The 18,086-nt window shown below is 33.6% G+C and overlaps 1 protein-coding gene across 1 annotated transcript in view; it reads right to left on the bottom strand.

The window, feature by feature from the left end:
* LOC111702639 (uncharacterized) overlaps positions 1–18,086 on the bottom strand; it is a 34,816-nt gene that overhangs the window by 4,994 nt on the left and 11,736 nt on the right. Inside the window, exons 21-42 of the mRNA XM_023474396.1 lie at positions 17,846–17,911; positions 17,661–17,703; positions 16,808–16,885; positions 15,678–15,767; positions 15,199–15,245; positions 13,919–13,994; positions 12,170–12,236; positions 11,756–11,850; positions 10,757–10,805; positions 10,186–10,258; positions 9,280–9,349; positions 8,480–8,569; positions 8,051–8,146; positions 7,404–7,487; positions 6,609–6,731; positions 6,060–6,122; positions 5,377–5,448; positions 3,859–3,957; positions 3,112–3,494; positions 1,954–2,272; positions 1,647–1,682; positions 750–829 (exon numbers count right to left, since the gene is read on the bottom strand). Of these exons, the coding sequence (XP_023330164.1) occupies positions 750–829; positions 1,647–1,682; positions 1,954–2,272; positions 3,112–3,494; positions 3,859–3,957; positions 5,377–5,448; positions 6,060–6,122; positions 6,609–6,731; positions 7,404–7,487; positions 8,051–8,146; positions 8,480–8,569; positions 9,280–9,349; positions 10,186–10,258; positions 10,757–10,805; positions 11,756–11,850; positions 12,170–12,236; positions 13,919–13,994; positions 15,199–15,245; positions 15,678–15,767; positions 16,808–16,885; positions 17,661–17,703; positions 17,846–17,911 (2,199 nt within the window). The remainder of the gene's footprint in view (positions 1–749; positions 830–1,646; positions 1,683–1,953; positions 2,273–3,111; positions 3,495–3,858; positions 3,958–5,376; positions 5,449–6,059; positions 6,123–6,608; positions 6,732–7,403; positions 7,488–8,050; positions 8,147–8,479; positions 8,570–9,279; positions 9,350–10,185; positions 10,259–10,756; positions 10,806–11,755; positions 11,851–12,169; positions 12,237–13,918; positions 13,995–15,198; positions 15,246–15,677; positions 15,768–16,807; positions 16,886–17,660; positions 17,704–17,845; positions 17,912–18,086) is intronic.

The following is an 18,086-nucleotide window of genomic DNA, read 5'->3' as shown; positions in this document are numbered from 1 at the left end:
TACTCCTACACTATTAGACTCGTTGTACTCCTACACTACTAGACTTCATGGACTCCTAAACTACTAGACTCGAGTACTCCTAAACTACTAGACTTCGTGTACTTCTACACTACTAGACTCAATATACTCCTAAACTACTAGACTCCGTGTACTCCTAAACTACTAGACTCCGTGTACTCTTTAAACTGCTAGACTCCTTCTACTTTTACACTATTGGACTCTGTGTACTCCTAAACTGCTAGACTCAGTGTACTTCTACACTATTAGACTCCGTGTACTCCTAAACTATGTGTACTCCTAAACTGCTAGACTCCGTGTACTTCTACACGATTAGACTCCGTGTACTCCTAAACTTCTAGACTCCGTGTACTCCTAAACTACTAGACTCCGTGTACTCCTAAACTGCTAGACTCCGTGTACATCTACACTATTAGACTCCGTGTACTCCTTAACTACTATACTCCGTGTACTCCTAAACTGTTAGACTCCGTGTACTCCTAAACTACTAGACTCAGTGTACTCCTACACTATTAGACTCCGTGTACTCCTTCACTACTAGACTCTGTGTACTCCTACACTATTAGACTCCGTGTACTCCTACACTACTAGACTCCGTGTACTTCTACACTATTAGACTCCGTGTACTCCTACACTACTAGACTCCATGTACTTATATCATTATTCTCAGTGTACTCCTACACTATTAGACTCCATGTACTCCTAAACTACTAGACTCCATGTACTCCTACCTAAATGTTAAGGTGCCAAGATCGTAGAAGAGTTTACTCTCCTCCTTCTCTTGTCTACTCTGAATCAACATTCCATAAACCTGAACACGAAGAATTCAGATTTAGAAGAAATACAAACAAAAGTATAAAATCAGGGAACCCAGCATTTCCTGAAAACTAAGCTTTCTCTGTATAAATTACTTTTTAATTTATTTTTTTTAACCAAGCTAAGAACATTCCCGTGTAGTGGTTCTACAACGTTTCCCAATCAACATTTTAGGCAATCGGTCAAGGGGTTCCTGAGTTATGAACGGACATTACTACCCGATATTTAACAAACAGATATTACTACTTGATATTTAAAGAAGATACTATCCGTCATGTCAGATGACTTGAATTAAATATTTGTACTTTTGGTAACTTGACGTTTATGTCCGGACTTTGCTTGCTTAGCGTTTTTAGTTTTGACGTTTTAAGTCCGGACTTGGTTTGCCTATCGTTTTTAGTTTTGAAATTTTATGTCCGGACTTTATTTGATTATCGTTTTTAGTTTTGACGTGTTAAGTCCAGACTTTGTTTACCTATTGTTTTGAGTTTTGATGTGTTAGGTCTGGACTTTGTTTGCTTATCGTTTTATGTCCGGACTTTGTTTGCTGATCGTTTTTAGTTTTAACGTTTTATGTCCGGACTTTGTTTGCTTAGCGTTTTTAGTTTGGACGTTTATGTCCGGACCTTATTTGATTATCGTTTTTAGCCTTGACGTTTTATGTCAGATCTTTGTTTGCTTATCGTTTTTAGTTTTGACGTTTTATGTGCCCGTTTAAAGGACCTTAAAATCACTTTATGACTAAAAACTAACTATGGGTTATTTTGACGTAAACGTTAAAAAGCAAGTAAAAGGAAAAAGGGTTAACACACCTTCTTTTTCTCCTCTTTTCCTGGAACCCTGACAACCTGAAGAAACGAAATTGTAGAAATTTTGCAATCGATAAAACTTTAAAAACAAAAAACAAAAATGTTTCAAAATGAAAATTAAAAATAGCCTTTTTTATGTGAGCAGAAAATTTTGAAATAAAACTGAATAAGACTAAGTTAATTTTAAATCAGTAAAAGCAACCAAGAAAATTGAGCTTTTTCATAAATATTTTACCCAAAACCCAATTTGTAACTTTTTCATGAAAAGAATCTTGTTTTCCATTAAGTTCAAATGTTGGTTGAAACTTACAATTGGAAGTTCTGGTGTAGCAAGCTTTTTCTCCGTCATCTTCGAAATAGAAGATTGGGAGGGAGAAGATTCTTTCAGAAGTTTAATATCTTCCTTCAAATTCTGATTCTCATTCTCAGGTATGGATTCAGGATTGAGTTGCGGAGCAGGGTTGGGTTTAGCTCTGGGAGAGGAGTAGAACTCTTTCAACCAGAGATATGTACGCGGGAGGGAAGGACAGACTACCTGATACTCAGGGTGTAGGGGATAGGGGAGAGTTACTCTACCACAATCTGCTAGGAGACCAGTGTGGATCTTCTCTTTACCGTCGTCCTTATACCTACCACAAAACTCAACACTTAGTCAAATCTTAAATTTTTTAAATAAAAATGTCGTCAGGGAAGTCTCATTCTTTACTTTGTGGGTAACCCTTAAATGGTTAAAATAGAAATAATAATTGGAATCAACCTTCGACCTTTGACCTCGACCCTCGACCTTCGACCTTCGACCTTCGACCTCCGACTTTCGACTTTCGACCTTCGACCTTCGACCTTCGACCTTCGACCTTCGACCTTCGACCTTCGATCTTTGACCTTTGACCAGTCTTGAGATTTCAGGAATGTGGTCTACCATTTCATACCTTAAAAACTGACAATTTTCATTTTATTTTTTATCATTTGGAATCTGCACAAATTTCTTAATATCTAAACATGAATTTTGAATGAATGAAAATGGCAGACCACATATTTGAAATCACAAGACTGGTAATATTCTGTGGTTAATGTTCAAACTGGGATTTATACAAAAAATTATGCTAAAGAATTAAAAAATGCCGTGTGGAACAAAGACGATATATAAGTCATCACTTAATTCTTATGTTTATTGAGACCATCCGTTATAAGTTCAAGTCTTTCTTCTAAGGATAGAATGTTGATAGTAATTAATGTTATAACTTATAAAGACGAGACTAATTAATGCCGATCTGTAATTCTGTAAATATAACGTCCTGATGGCTGAAATCATTGCTTCAGTCAAGTTAACTGAAGTCTGAAAAACTCCTGTATGGGTTTTGGTAACCAATCTTTCAAAAAAAATGAAAAATAGATTAAAGGAAGGTCAAAAAAATGAAGGCCAAGGATTTAAAATGTATAATAAAGAAATATTTTGTGTTTTGTTTTCCTTAAAGTTATTTTGGTTCCTTTGGTATACTCTTCTTCTGTATTTGCTTCCGACACAGTCTTTGCCTCCACTTTAGCCTCCGACACAGTTTTTGCCTCCACATTAGCCTCCGACACAGTTTTTGCCTCCACTTTAGCCTCCGACACAGTTTTTGCCTCCACTTTAGCCTCCGACACAGTTTTTGCCTCCACTTCTGCCTCCGTATTATTCTCTTCAACCTCCATACCATCCGCCACTTTATTATATACAGCCTCCTTTTTTTCATTCTCCTGTTTCCCGGATTTCATTGGTTTCCTGATAACCTTCCCGTTCTTATACTCTGGAAAGACAGGAACTGTTTCCGCTGTTGCTGTTTTAATATTCTCACTTTTCAGTTCCTCTGCCTGATATAAATTTTTTGTCAAGCCTTTCTTCTTTTGTCGATGTTGAAGGGTGAAGGATGAAAGAATGAAAGGATAAATTAATGAAAGGATGAATTTATGAAAGAGTGAAAGGATAAATTAATGAAAGGATGAATTTATGAAAGGATGAAAGAATGAAAGGATGAAAGAATGAAAGGTTGAAAGGGTGAATGAAAGGATGAATGAATGAAAGGATGAATGAATGAAAGGATGAATGAATGAAAGGATGAATGAATTAAAGAATGAAAGATTGAAAGAAAGAAATGATGAATATAAGGATGCATGAAAGGATGAATGAATGAAAAGATGAAAGGAAGGATGAAAGGATGTAAGAATGAATGCATACCAAATTCACTGTCTCTGGATCAAGAATCTCTACATCCTCATCGTTCTTGTCTTCAGCAGCATCTTCAACAAGCTGAGGAATCTGACCAACTTGCCGAACCTGTTCAAAACATCATAAAGTGACTGTAGATGTATTTCCAGTGACTCTCCATTTATATAGTGAAATGTTAGATTTACAACGGCACCCTCAAAAGCTTTGTCTGATCAAGTATGAATAAATATTCATGTTTATTTGTAGTGGTGTGTTTAAGAAGTAATGTGCGCAAAAAATAACATAAAGGAAATTGTCAAAATAGAACACTTTTCAGGCTATCACATAATAGTATAAATAAAACAGACTAATTTTACTTCTAGTACACCGCCTTCTGGTTTTTCTTAATAAGGCTACTTTCGTTTAACTACAAGAAAACTAATTAAGATTATTATAAAGAACATGATATCTTCTATCCTACTTTGACTTTGGATCTTCTTTCCTACTTTTACTTTAGATCTTCTATCCTACTTTTACTTGGGATCTTCTATCCTACTTTAACTTGGAATCTTCTATCCTACTTTTGCTTTGTATCTTCTTTCCTACTTTTACTTTAGATCTTCTATCCTACTTTTACTTGGGATCTTCTATCCTACTTTAACTTGGAATCTTCTATCCTACTTTTACTTGGAATCTTCTATCCTACTTTTACTTTGGATCTTCTATCCTACTTTTACTTTAGATCTTCTATCCTACTTTTACTTGGAATCTTCTATCCTACTTTTACTTTAGATCTTCTATCCTACTTTTACTTGGAATTTTCTATCCTCCTTTTACTTTGGATCTTCTTTCCTACTTTTACTTTAGATCTTCTATCCTACTTTTACTTGGGATCTTCTATCCTACTTTAACTTTGGATCTTCTATCCTACTTTTACATGGAATCTTCTATCCTACTTTTACTTTGGATCTTTATCCTACTTTTACTTGGGATCTTCTATCCTGCTTTAGCTTGGAATCTTCTATCCTACTTTTACTTTGGATCTTCTATCCTACTTTTACTTGGGATCTTCTATCCTACTTTAACTTGGAATCTTCTATCCTACTTTTACTTGGGATTTTGTATCCTACTTTTTCATGGGATCTTCTATCCTACTTTTACTTTTGATCTTCTATCCTACTTTAACTTGGATCTTCTATCCTACTTTTACTTGGGATCTTCTACCCTACTTTTACTTTGGATCTTCTATCCTACTTTTACTTGGAATCTTCTTTCCTACTTTTACTTGGAATCTTCTATCCTACTTTTAATTTGGATCTTCTATCCTACTTTTACTTTGGATCTTATTTCCTACTTTTACTTTAGATCTTCTATCCTACTTTTACATGGAATCTTCTATCCTACTTTTACTTTGGATCTTTATCCTACTTTTAATTGGGATTTTGAATCCTACTTTTTCTTGGGATCTTCTATCCTACTTCTACTTGGGATCTTCTATCTTACGTAACTACTTGGGAATGGGATCGCATAAGATGAGAAATGACTAACCTTAACTGTAAAAGGTCCAACGAACACATGGGATTTCAGACCTGGAACTGCGTACACTCCAAAGGCAGAATCCTATTTTGTGTCAAAGCGTCAAAATGGCCGAAATCAATGAAAAATGAATTCTTATTTCCCACATCTTAGATTTTCACTTCCCTTATTAAGATTTATATTATTTTTATATTAAAAATGGTATTTTTAAATTTAATTCATCCGGATCGAGTCAAAAACCCCATATCAGTGGCCCTTCATCAAAAGAGGGATATGCCCGATTCAAAACGATACCTTTAAAGCCTTTATCTAATCAATAATGTGAAAGATAATAATATAACTTGAAAAAGTGTTTAACTCTGTTCATTCCTACAGTGTTTTCATTGAGCAGAAATGCGCATTGCTCAAGTCACTTAAGCATTGAAAATAACCTGTTTTCAAATTATAAATATGATATGTGATGTAGACTATAGAGTAGAGGGACCACAATGGAAAATCAACAGTTTTTCAAAAACAAAAACAAGGATATCGAATACATTTAAGGGTACCAATGTAAATCGGACAAACTTCTATTTAAATGAAGAGTCACTTGAAATTACGTTCACAGACCCTTTAAATAGTTAAAAAAAACTACAAAGGCAACAAAAAAAATATGATTAAAATAAATCCAACATTTGAATATTTTGAGCCCGTGCCTGTGCATCTGCAGATATAGGTATCCGTACAGTGGTACTTGTAGCAGAAGCAAGATTAGATGCCTAAATAGTTAATTTTTAATTTAATATCAAGGGAAGCTGTTTCTGATTTTATGTAGAAAAAGCACATGATTAAAGTACCATAACATAAATTTCCTTGTCAGACAACCCATCGTTCAATGAAATAGGGGTCGACGCTCCTCGCCACCTAAGTCCTTAGAAAGGACTGCCCGAAACAGATTTATTGCTAAATCTCATTAATTATATAATAGGTTCTCTTTTAAGTTTATTATGCGGCCTAAAACAATATTATTCATAAACACAAAAAAAATGAGTTTTGAACTTTTAAATGGCATAATTAAGGTTGACGCGTTCCTAATATGATTAAGTCATTTCACTTGAGTTTAACTCATTGGTCAAGATTTGGACATTGGATTAATGGCAGATCGTTAATTCTTAGATTCGACTTAGAGATAAAAAATAATGATAATAACAAAGACGATCGGGCCCTAATTTTGTGTGGGACCTGACATAGCCCTGAGAATGTACCTGTTGCAGGATGGCACACTTGAGAACAAGATTAGAATCTGGACATTGTATAGTTGGATCCCCTCCTGTTCCTGTACTCACCAAGGTCCAGTGCTGGTTCATACCGGTTTGCGGCAGTTTCACCTACAGTACATAAACTAAACAAATGTCCTGTACATAAATAAAAATAAAAGGTTGCAGTACATTAGTGTAAAAAAAAATACAGAACATGCGTTTAAATAAATGTGCAGTCCATACATTTTTTCCACGTTAACAGTAAAGTATTTACAAATTTGTACTACAAAATCTACATTTGTGCACTGTATAGTGAAACTGTACAATGCATGTAAACAAACGAGCATTGTGCATTACTTAATTAAATGTTAACGATTTGTAAATATACGAGTAGTGACACACAAACTTCAACTACAGTGAGAACCAGAAAACAATTGAATAGGAAGACGATATTTAAGGAATAATTAAGCGTATTTGATGATGTTACAAAGCAAATAGTTTTACAAGATAATTATCAAATTACTAATAACGTGAAATGGGTCTATTTATACCGCTTAATTGCTGTGCTTCATGTTCATTGGACCACTTAAACTCGTCTTTCTGTTCGAGCCTTCTGGTTATCACTGGATTTAAGAACTTAAATATTATTCTAATAAATCAGCACTTTTTTTAGAAATATCCTTTAATCAGGTTTAAAAAAAATCAAATCAAATCAAAGGGATGTACTGCTATTCACTCCCCGACCCAAACTCGAAATAAATAAGAAGGTTGAAATATGATTTACGCCAGCTTGATTTCTACCTGCATTAGTGCCTTGTCCCCGTCAACCAGGGTCACCATAGGTTGACCCATTGGTAGCTTTAGGCTCACGTGACGAACATCGATCTAAATCAATTGGTAAAACAAAAATTTAAAGAAGAACAGAACAATTTTTTTATTTTTATCACGCGACCGCCTTTTTTTTTTAACTTTTAGGTAGATAGACATAGATTTCTACGGAATGAAGGTAGGTAGGTTCGGCTGTTTTAGGTAGATAGGCATAGATTTCTACGGGATGAAGGTAGGTAGGTTCTGCTGGTTTAGGCAGATGGACATAGATTTCTACGGAATGAAGGTAGGTAGGTTCGGCTGGTTTAGGTAGAAAGGCATTGATTTCTACGGGATGAAGGTAGGTAGGTTCGGTTAGTTTAGGTAGATAGGCATAGATTTCTACGGAATGAAGGTAGGTAGGTTCGGCTGGTTTAGGTAGATAGACATATATTTCTACGGGATACAGGTAGGTAGGTTCGGCTGGTTTAGGTAGACAGGCATAGATTTCTACGGGATGAAGTTTGATTGTTTATTTTTATTATTATTAGGAAGGTTCGGCTGGTTTCAATATTCAACCAAGAATTAAAAACTGTCAAGAGTGGAGGGATGAGGTGTGCACAAAAACAGACAAAGCTAACCTTTGTAGGTGCTCTTCCTGAGGGTTGAGATGGGTTGGTCTTCGGCATGGGAGGAGGAGGAGGAACAACCAGGCTACGTCGTCGTTTCTGCGCAGACTAAATTGTTTGATTTATTTACAAACTTGTGTCAAATTCCTAATTCACAACGGTACCCTTGATACCATACTGATTAATAATGTTAAAGATAATGTCGTTTTGCTAACTTTAAAAAGTCTTAAACTCTTACATTGTTTTTGTGCAGCAGAAATGCGCATGGCAAAATTGTCACCTGTGTAAAGAAACCACAATTGAAAATTTTCAGCTCTGGACAAATTACAGAATCACTGATTCAAAATGCATGTTTGAACTGCCTCTAGACCTGGCTCAAATTCGTCAAATCAGGTCCAGGAATCAGGTTTGCCTTAAAACGATAAGTCCTCAAAGTCTTACCTTAGGCTTTTCCTTACTAGAGAGAAGACTTTGAAAAGTCCAAACTAAGCCATTACTCTCCAGTACAGCATAGGACTGCATATCATCAGCCTAGATAGTTTAAACATAATTTTAAACTATATAAATACTTTGCTGTCTGTTTGTATCCAATTCGGCTTTAACCCGTTCGGGGGCCAATTTTTTTTTATGGCAACTCACATGACTCCAGAGAAGGTTTATGAACCGTCAAACTTGAACAATTTTTCCCGGAAAAAATATCGACAATCAATATGTTTTAAAATGACCCAATTTAAAAAGTAACATCCGCCAAAATTTGAGAATGACTCCGAACGGCCCTTATCAAAACAAGAGTTAAAATTTAAAATTGTTAACAGAACAGGAAATGGGGTGCGAAGCGCCATAAAGCCTAGTAGTATATACACTATTTAGATTAACATTGAACATTTGTTCAAGTGACAAATCAAGAAGATAGACCGGAGCACAAATTTAATGAATTTGAACCGCGTCTCAAATCCGCAAAAAAAAAACAGGTATTAATTGAGCGCCGTCTTAAATCTTTTAACATTGAATACAATTTTAAGTGGAACCAACGACATTTGACCCGCGTCTCAAATTCTTCAAATTCGGCCTCAGTATAAACAGACAGACAATTATAAATTGTACTATTGTACAGACAAACACCAAAATAGATTAACAGATTTTATAGCTAGATTTAAAAAATAAACACAGATGTGGACAATTAGACATCCAAAAAAGCTTGACAAGTAGAGACAACGGTGTATCCTTTTCAGACATATTACCTTGTTTAAAGGTTTAAGGCACTCTTCCACAAGAGAAGGTAGTTTATGGGTCAATGCACCCTCCAGGCTTCTAATAAAAATAATGATGATAATAATGATAATGATGATGATGATGATAATGATGAAAATGATGAAAATGATGATAATGATGATAATGATGATAATGATAATGATGATAATGATGATAATGAAAATGATGATAATGATGATAATAATGATGATAATGATGATAATGATGATAATGATGATAGTGATGATAATGATGATAATAATGATGATATGGTGATAATGATGATAATGATGATAATGATGATAATGATGATAATGATGATAATGATGATAATGATGATAATGATTATGATAATGATTATTATCTTCTCATAAACTTTATTAACCGAAAGGAAAAGTATGAAAATATACCAACTAATAAATTCAAAAATAAGATAAAAATTAGACATAAACTGTACGAGGATGTAAATCTGCTAGACGCTGATAATGAATATGATACAATAATAAAAATAAAAAATAATGAAAAAATTAAGTGAATTCAAAATGAAACAATAAGAAAAGTATTTAAGTCTATAAAGAACTATAAATTTTATGTGATTAAATATAGTAAAACTTGATAATAATAAGAATAATATTAAAATCAAAAATCAAAATAATAAATTAGTAAAATTTACAGATTTTCCACTTCAATGTTTTCCAAATTCTGTATTCTTGAGCTTATATTATAGAATTTACTATTTTCACAATTTTTCATGTCTAAGTTTGACTATTCATGAATTTTAAAGAAAAATATATTTTTGAAATCTGAACACTCAAGAAAAAAAAAGTGACGACCTATTCAGATTCAAATAATGGTTCATCACACACTTCTTTAAACAGACCCTTTTGAAATCCTACCTGAGGTTTATTGCAGAGGCTATATAGCTTTTCTGCCCGCTTTCACACAAAAACAGAAGATTGGTTCCTCGCCCTGTAATATCCATCATTTAAAGATTCAGTCAGGGGTAAACTTTTTCATGCTCTGTGAAAAAAAAAATATTTAAATGCAAACTTATTCTGAACTTTTGAACCTCGGTCCTTAACATCCTTGATTTTCGTACAAACTAAAAAACCTGACATGACCTTAAAATAACCTTAATGTCTTCGACCTGAAAACCTCGACAATGACCTTGACAATCATAAGAACTTGGAAAACATCAACAATGACCTTGAAAGACATTGAAGACCTCGACCTCAACCTTCCTAAGAACTTGACAACATCAACCATAACCTTGAATGATCTTGACGACCTCGACCTCAACCTTCCTAAGAACTTGACAACCTCGACCATGACCTTTAATGACCTTAATGTACCCGACCTTATCTTTCCTAATAACTTGAAAACATCAACTATAACCACCTTGACTATGCCTTGACGACCTTTACCCCAACCAACATTAACAACTCGACATCCATGACCTTGACCTACCTGGTCGGACATAGAAGAATATATCAATCTCTCTTTTTAAGAACTTCTCCTGAAATAATGAAAACAAAATTTACCTCATCAATTTCAATAAGTGATTTAGCATGTTGTTCCCCAGGTACAAAGGTAATTTTATGTCCGGTCGAAATTAAAGAATTTAACTTATTGTTTCCAAGGCACAAAGGTAAGGTTTATGTCCGGTCGAAATAAAAAAATTTAGCTTATTATTTCCAAGGCACAAAGGTAAGGTTTATGTCCGGTCGAAATAAAAAAATTTAGCTTATTATTACCAAGGCACAAAGGTAAGGTTTATGTCCGGTCGAAATTAAAGAATTTAGCTTATTGTTTCCAATGTACAAAGGTAAAGTTTATGTCCAGTCGAAATTAAAGAATTTAACTTATTTTTTCCAATGTGTAAAGGTAAAGTTTATGTCCGGTCGAAATTAGAGAATTTAGCTTATTGTTTCCCAGGTTCAAAGGTAAGTTTTATGCCCGGTCGAAATAAAAAGGGTTATTTAACTACTGAATGTATCACGTCTTATTTACTAACTCGTATACTCCTTTGCTACTGTATTTACTCCTTAACCTGTACACTATTACTTTACTCCTTTACTTTTGTATTCTCGTATTCCTTTATTCTTGTATTCTTGTATTCTTGTATTCATGTATTCATGTATTCATGTATTCATGTATTGCTGTATTCTTGTATTCCTGTATTCCTGTATTCATGTATTCCTGTATTCCTGTATTCCTGTATTCCTGTATTCCTGTATTCTTGTATTCTTGTATTCTTGTATTCCTATATTCCTGTATTCCTGTATTCCTGTATTCTTGTATATTTGTACTCCTGTATTCATGTATTGCTGTATTGCTGTATTCATGTATTCCTGTATTCCTGTATTCTTGTATTCCTGTATTCCTGTATTCTTGTACTCCAGTACTCCTGTTCTCCTTGCTACCTTACTTCTGTACTTATGTACTCCAGTACAACTAATTTAGTACCTTTAATACATCCCATCTCGTGTACTGTATTGACTGTTTAGGGGCAATCTTCAGACTTAGCTGTGTAACCGGGTCACCGGGCACAGTTTCAGCTTCTAATGTAAATAAACAAAATGTTAACAAATAAGAAAACAATTTTTACAAATGAGTAAAACAAAATAAAAAAAATGAGTAACAATTCAAACAAAAAGTTAACATTGACAAGAAATAAGTAAATAATAAATGATGTAAACAAATAAGAAAAAAAATAAGTGGAATTATGGTACATTATATGTACTTTGTAACTTGACATCCAACTTTCCTGAGATTGGAATTAATAAATAGCAAGAAAAAGTGGAACGAAGTGCCACTTCTCCCTCGTTTACTAATCCCAACTTCATTAAAGACAATATTTTGTAGAGTCAAAATAATAACCTTTAAGAATGCTGTTCAGTTCCCCCATTTTCTTGACTTCAGAAGAATTGTTGAATGATAAAATCTCCTGGACGTCATGAGCACATTATAAATTTTAGAAAATACAAGGACAAACAGATGTTAATTAGTAATAACACAAAGACACAAGGACAAACAGAGATGTTAATTAGTAATAATACAAAGACACAAGGACAAATGGATGTTTATAAGTAAGAGCACAAAGAAGATTCAAGGACAAATAGATGTTAATTAGTAATTACACAAAGACACAAGGACAAATGGATGTTAATTAGTAATCATACAAAGACACAATGACAAATGGATGTTAATTTGTGATTAAACATACACAAAGACGATTAGATGTTTATTAATAATTATACAAGGACACAAGGACAAATGGATGTTAATTTGTAATTACACAAAGACACAAGGACAAATTGATGTTCATTAGTAATTACACAAAGACACAAGGACGAATTAATGTTCATTAGTAATTACACAAAGGCGCAGGGAAAAATGGATGTTAATTAGTAATTACAAAAAGACACAAGGACAAATGGATGTTTCTTAGTAATTATACAAAGACACAAGGAGAAATGGATGTTAATTAGTAAGAGCACAAAAATACAAGGACAAATAGATGTTAATTAGTAATTACACAAAGACACAAGGACAAATGGATGCTAATAAGTATTTACATAAAGACAAAAGGACAAATGGATGTTAATTAGTAATCATACAAAGACACAAAGACGATTAAACGTTAATTAGTATTTATACAAGGACAAATGGATGTTAATTAGTAATTACACAACGACACAAGGACATCAAAGACAATAGTTTTAAGATACAAAGACCAAAAAGGACATCAAAGACAATCGGGTTAAAATACAAAGGCACAAAGACATCAAAGACAATAGACTTAAGATCCAAAGGCACACAGACATCAAAGACCATAGATTTTAGATACAAAGACACAAAGACATCAAAGACAACAGACTTAAGATCCAAAGGCACAAAGACATCAAAGATCATAGATTTAAGATACAAAGACTCAAGGACATTAAAGACAATAGTGTTAAAATACAAAGACACAAGGACATTAAAGACAATAGTGTTAAAATACAAAGACACAAGGACATTAAAGACAATAGTGTTAAAGGCACAAAGATATCAAAGACAATAGGGTTAAAAAAAACAAAGAAACAAGGACATCAAAGACAATAGGCGTAAGATCCAAAGACACAAGGACATCAACGACAATAGGCGTAAGATCCAAAGACTAAAGAACATCATAGACAAAAGTAATAAAAAATGATTACAATACAATGCCACAGAATGTTAAAAAAATAAGTTCGACTCTCAGAATCAAGAAAATAATTTTATTTAACCATCTCCATGCAAAGATGACAATACTCGATTCACAACTGTGCCTTAAAAAGCTTTGCCTAATCAAACGTATCAATATTGATAATTTCGAAAACATATTATTTTCAATTATTGTTTCTCTGCAAAAGTGTCCTGCGCAATTCTAATGCAGGTTGCCATTGAAGAGTTTTTAGAATTAAACACTTTTGAAAACTAGAAAAAGGACAATATGAAGGCTAAAAGTGTATCGTTGTAAATCGAAGATGCCCACCTTTGCACGGAACGTCACTTGAAATTATGCGTACAGTCCCTTTAAGTAGGTTTTATCTAATTCTACCAATTTTAAAAATATAGTTTAAAAAGATAAATGTTTCCTCATTCCTTAAATCTCGGTGTGAACTTAGGTTTGTAGGGTAGTTTCATCCCAGCATTCTGCTTCACCATTAAACCACTGGTTCTAAATATTCGGTAGAATTATGTTTATGTAAATTTACAGTTATACTCTTGTTATTGTTCATGGTATCTTTCTTGATCTTGTTCATGATCTCAGTATTGATCTTGTTTACGTTCTTGTTCATGGTCTTTTATATTGTCTTATTGATGATTTTGTTCATGATCTCAGTCCTGATCTTGTTTACGTTCTTGTTCACGGTCTTGTATATTGTCTTATTGATGATCTGTTCATGATCTTAGTCTTGATCTTATTTAAGTTCTTATTCATGGTCTTGTATATTGTCTTATATAGATGATCTTGTTCATGATCATTTATGTTCTTGTTCATGGTCTTGAATATGGTCTTATTGATGATCTTGTTCATGATCTTAGTCTTGATCTTGTTTACGTTCTTGTTCATGAACTTGTACATGGTCTTATTGATGATCTTGTTCATGATTTCAGTCTTGATCTTGTTTACGTTCTTGTTCATTGTCTTGTTTATGGTCTTATTGATGATCTTGGTTCATGATCTCAGTCCTGATCTTGTTAACGTTCTTGTTCATGAACTTGTACATGGTCTTATTGATGATCTTGTTCATGATTCTTGATCTTGTTTACGTTCTTGTTCATTGTCTTGTTTATGGTCTTATTGATGATCTTGGTTCATGATCTCAGTCCTGATCTTGTTAACGTTCTTGGTCTTGGTCTTGGTCTTGTCTATGGTCTTAGTCTTGATATTTGTTCATGGTCTTTTCTATGGTCTTTTCTATGGTCTTGTTCTTGTTATGATCATATAAGTCAAGTCGTTGTTTGACTGTTAAAGGGAGTGACCGGCAATATATGGTAGTTAAACTGAGATTGTAGTATTTTGGAGAAAAATGAAACGAATTCTATAGTAAACTAATTAGTTGTTAAGGAACAGGCTGGAAAATAAAAATTAACCCTTACCGAAAATAAGTAATCTTATGTCACCCCATTCGGTCCAGCCGTTTGGCCGGCTATAAGCAACATTTATATAAATGTCTTGTTTTATTATATAGATTGTAAAAAGTTAATGGTCATAATGGTTATATGCCAAGTCGTTCTACATATGTAAAATTGTAAATTGTAAAAGGTCATAAAGGTCAAAAGTCAAGTTGTTGTTTAACTATGTAAAATTGTAAATAGTTAATGGTCAAATGGTCATAAGCCAACTCATGGTCATTGGTCATCGAAAAATCTGATACCTGGAAGAATGACCGAGGGGAACCGAATAAAGGTTATTAGCGGTCTCCTAAAATTCATTGAAAATAAAGTAATTTACAATCCCAACTCTTAAGTACAGGAAGATCGTTAAGATAACTGCTTAGGATCCATTTAATTTTGATGCGGATCGGAAACCTATATCCACGGGATCCCCATCCAGGTAATAAACCTGATTTTTAACAAAAAAAAATTTTCAAATGATTTTCCTTCATTTTTGTTGTTGCATATTTTTTATGCTAAAACTTGATGAATTATCTATTCAGAGATAAAGAAATATCAAATTTTCTCCATTTTATAAACATTTCAGATTTGAGTTTTAGAGCAAAATGTTTTTTTTGACAGTTTTTGGTTGATATTTTCCCCCTTGGATCCAGATCCAGAAAAAGAAAATGTTGCGGATCCGGATCCTAAGCTGCATGGTTAAGATTTATGATATCTGCCACTAATGGAAAAATCTAACCTTAGTTAATGGTGAAGTCCTACTACTCTTCTCATTTATTACAAGAACCTCATCTCCATCCTCTCCTGCATCTGCCCCATAGTCTTCATCCTCCTCAAGTTTATTAGAAATAAGTTCCAAGTTTAAATGTCTAGATGTTTAGAAAGTTTTGGGATCAAAGTTTAATCTCCATATTATGCAGACCTAGGGATTAAATTTATTCTATAATCGATATCACGTGGTGCTAACAACCAGCAGGGATATCCCGTGGTGGTAACAACCAGCAGAGATATCCCGTGGTGGTAACAACCAGCAGAGATATCCCGTGGTGGTAACAACCAGCAGAGATATCCCGTGGTGGTAACAACAAGCAGAGATATCCCGTGGTGGTAACAACCAGCAGGGATATCCCGTGGTGGTAACAACCAGCAAAGATATCCCGTGGTGGTAACAACCAGCAGGGATATCCCGTGGTGGTAACAACCAGCAGAGATATCCCGTGGTGGTAACAACCAGCAGAGATATCCCGTGGTGGTAACAACCAGCAGAGATATCCCGTAGTGGTAACAACCAGCAGAGATATCCCGTGGTGGTAACAACCAGCAGGGATATCCCCTGTACAACAGTTTACCTGATCTTATTGTATACGTACGCTAATGTACAACTGAGTACCTGATCTAATTGTATAAGTACACTGCTGTACAATAGTTTACTTCATCTGATTGTATAAGTACAGTACTGTACAACAGTTTACCTGATCAGATTGTATAAGTACAGTACTGTACAACAGTTTATCTAATCAGATTGTATAAGTACAGTTCTGTACCACAGTTTACCTGATCTTATTGTATACGTACACTAATGTACAACAGCGTACCTCTAATTGTATAACTACACTGCTGTGAAATAGTTTACTTGATCTGATTGTATAAGTACAGTACTGTACAGCAGTTAACCTGATCTATTTGAATAAGTAAAGTACTGTAAAACAGTTTACCTCATCTTATTGTAAAAGTACAGTACTGTACAACAGTTTACGTAATCTAATTGTATGAATACAGTACTTTACAACAGTTTACCTAATCTGATTGTATAAGTACAGATTTGTTCAACAGTTTACCTGATCAGATTGTATAAGTACAACAGTTTACCTGATCAGATTGTATCAGTTCATCAATGAATCTCGAATCCTCCTCTGATATAATAGGTTTAACAGGAGATACAGTTTTCTAAACTCACAAATATTCAGATTTTTGTTCGAAAAAAAATTTCACCTTTTAAGTAGGGGTTGAATAGAAAAGAATCATACATTAAACTGGCCAAATAAAAAGTGAGTTTCAGTGGAGAGTGATCTTGACCATTTTATAGCTTACAACAGGTTTAGAAATATATGTGTAGCAAGTGTTAAAAAAGTTGTGAACGCAAGTTATCAATAAAAAAGTAACCTTTAAAAAATAAAAACCATTAACATCTCAGAGCTGTTCCCTTTAATCTTTAATCTGATAAAGGATGTCATTATCTTAATATTTTCTTTAAAGTCATTGCGAGGAATTTCAAGTGACCCGCCATTTGCATGAGATACCCTTTTAACCTTTCTGCAAGTGAGGATAACGTAGATTGCCTAATTCTTATGTTAGTGTATTCTTGCAATTTCAGTGCACTCAAGGAAACGAGTTTTTGACACAATCTCTGATTGCAACCCGTTGTTGTAGACCTTTAATGTTGCAAAGATATAGGGATTAGAAAATTTGAGTTTGTGGCAAAAACTCGCTTACTTTTCCAGCTGTAAAAATTGGAATATCTAAGTAGTAAGAAATCCTTGCATGAAAGGACAAAGGTTTAAAGGGTATCGAGGTAAATCGGATATGCCACTCAATAATACAAGGCTCACTTGAATTAAAAGTTTATATATTTTGATTGTATTTGAAATTCATCACAATCCATAAAAAGAGCTATTTTAAATTGAGACAAAAAATAATAAATAATAAATTTGAATATTTATTCCTTGGTGATAAATTTTCCTCCTATGCTGCGCTTTGCTTTATTTCTATTAAATAAATAGATGAATATAAATAAATAGATAAACATAAATAAATAGATAAATATAAATAAATAGCTAAATAAAAATAGGAAAAATAAATATAAATAAATAGATAAATATAGAAANACGCCACTGATTTGATTTTTACCTGGATTTTGACACGTCAGGGGCATAATCTAGAGGGTTCTCATAGAGTCTACAGGGACACGTGTATCTGGATAGATAGATAATTAGATAGATAGATAGATAGAAATATTAATGAATAAAAGATAAATAGATAGACAGACAGAAATATCATAGATAAATAGATAAATATATTAGATTATACATACATTCACAGTTTCGAACATGCTCTTCATAACTTCGATAATTTTGACAATTTTGACAAT

This window comes from Eurytemora carolleeae, unplaced genomic scaffold (genome assembly GCF_000591075.1).
Source record: "Eurytemora carolleeae unplaced genomic scaffold, Eaff_2.0 scaffold138, whole genome shotgun sequence".
Lineage (NCBI taxonomy): Eukaryota > Metazoa > Arthropoda > Copepoda > Calanoida > Temoridae > Eurytemora > Eurytemora carolleeae.
Note: the sequence above shows the minus strand (reverse complement) of the source record. Positions and strands in the feature narration are given on the sequence as shown.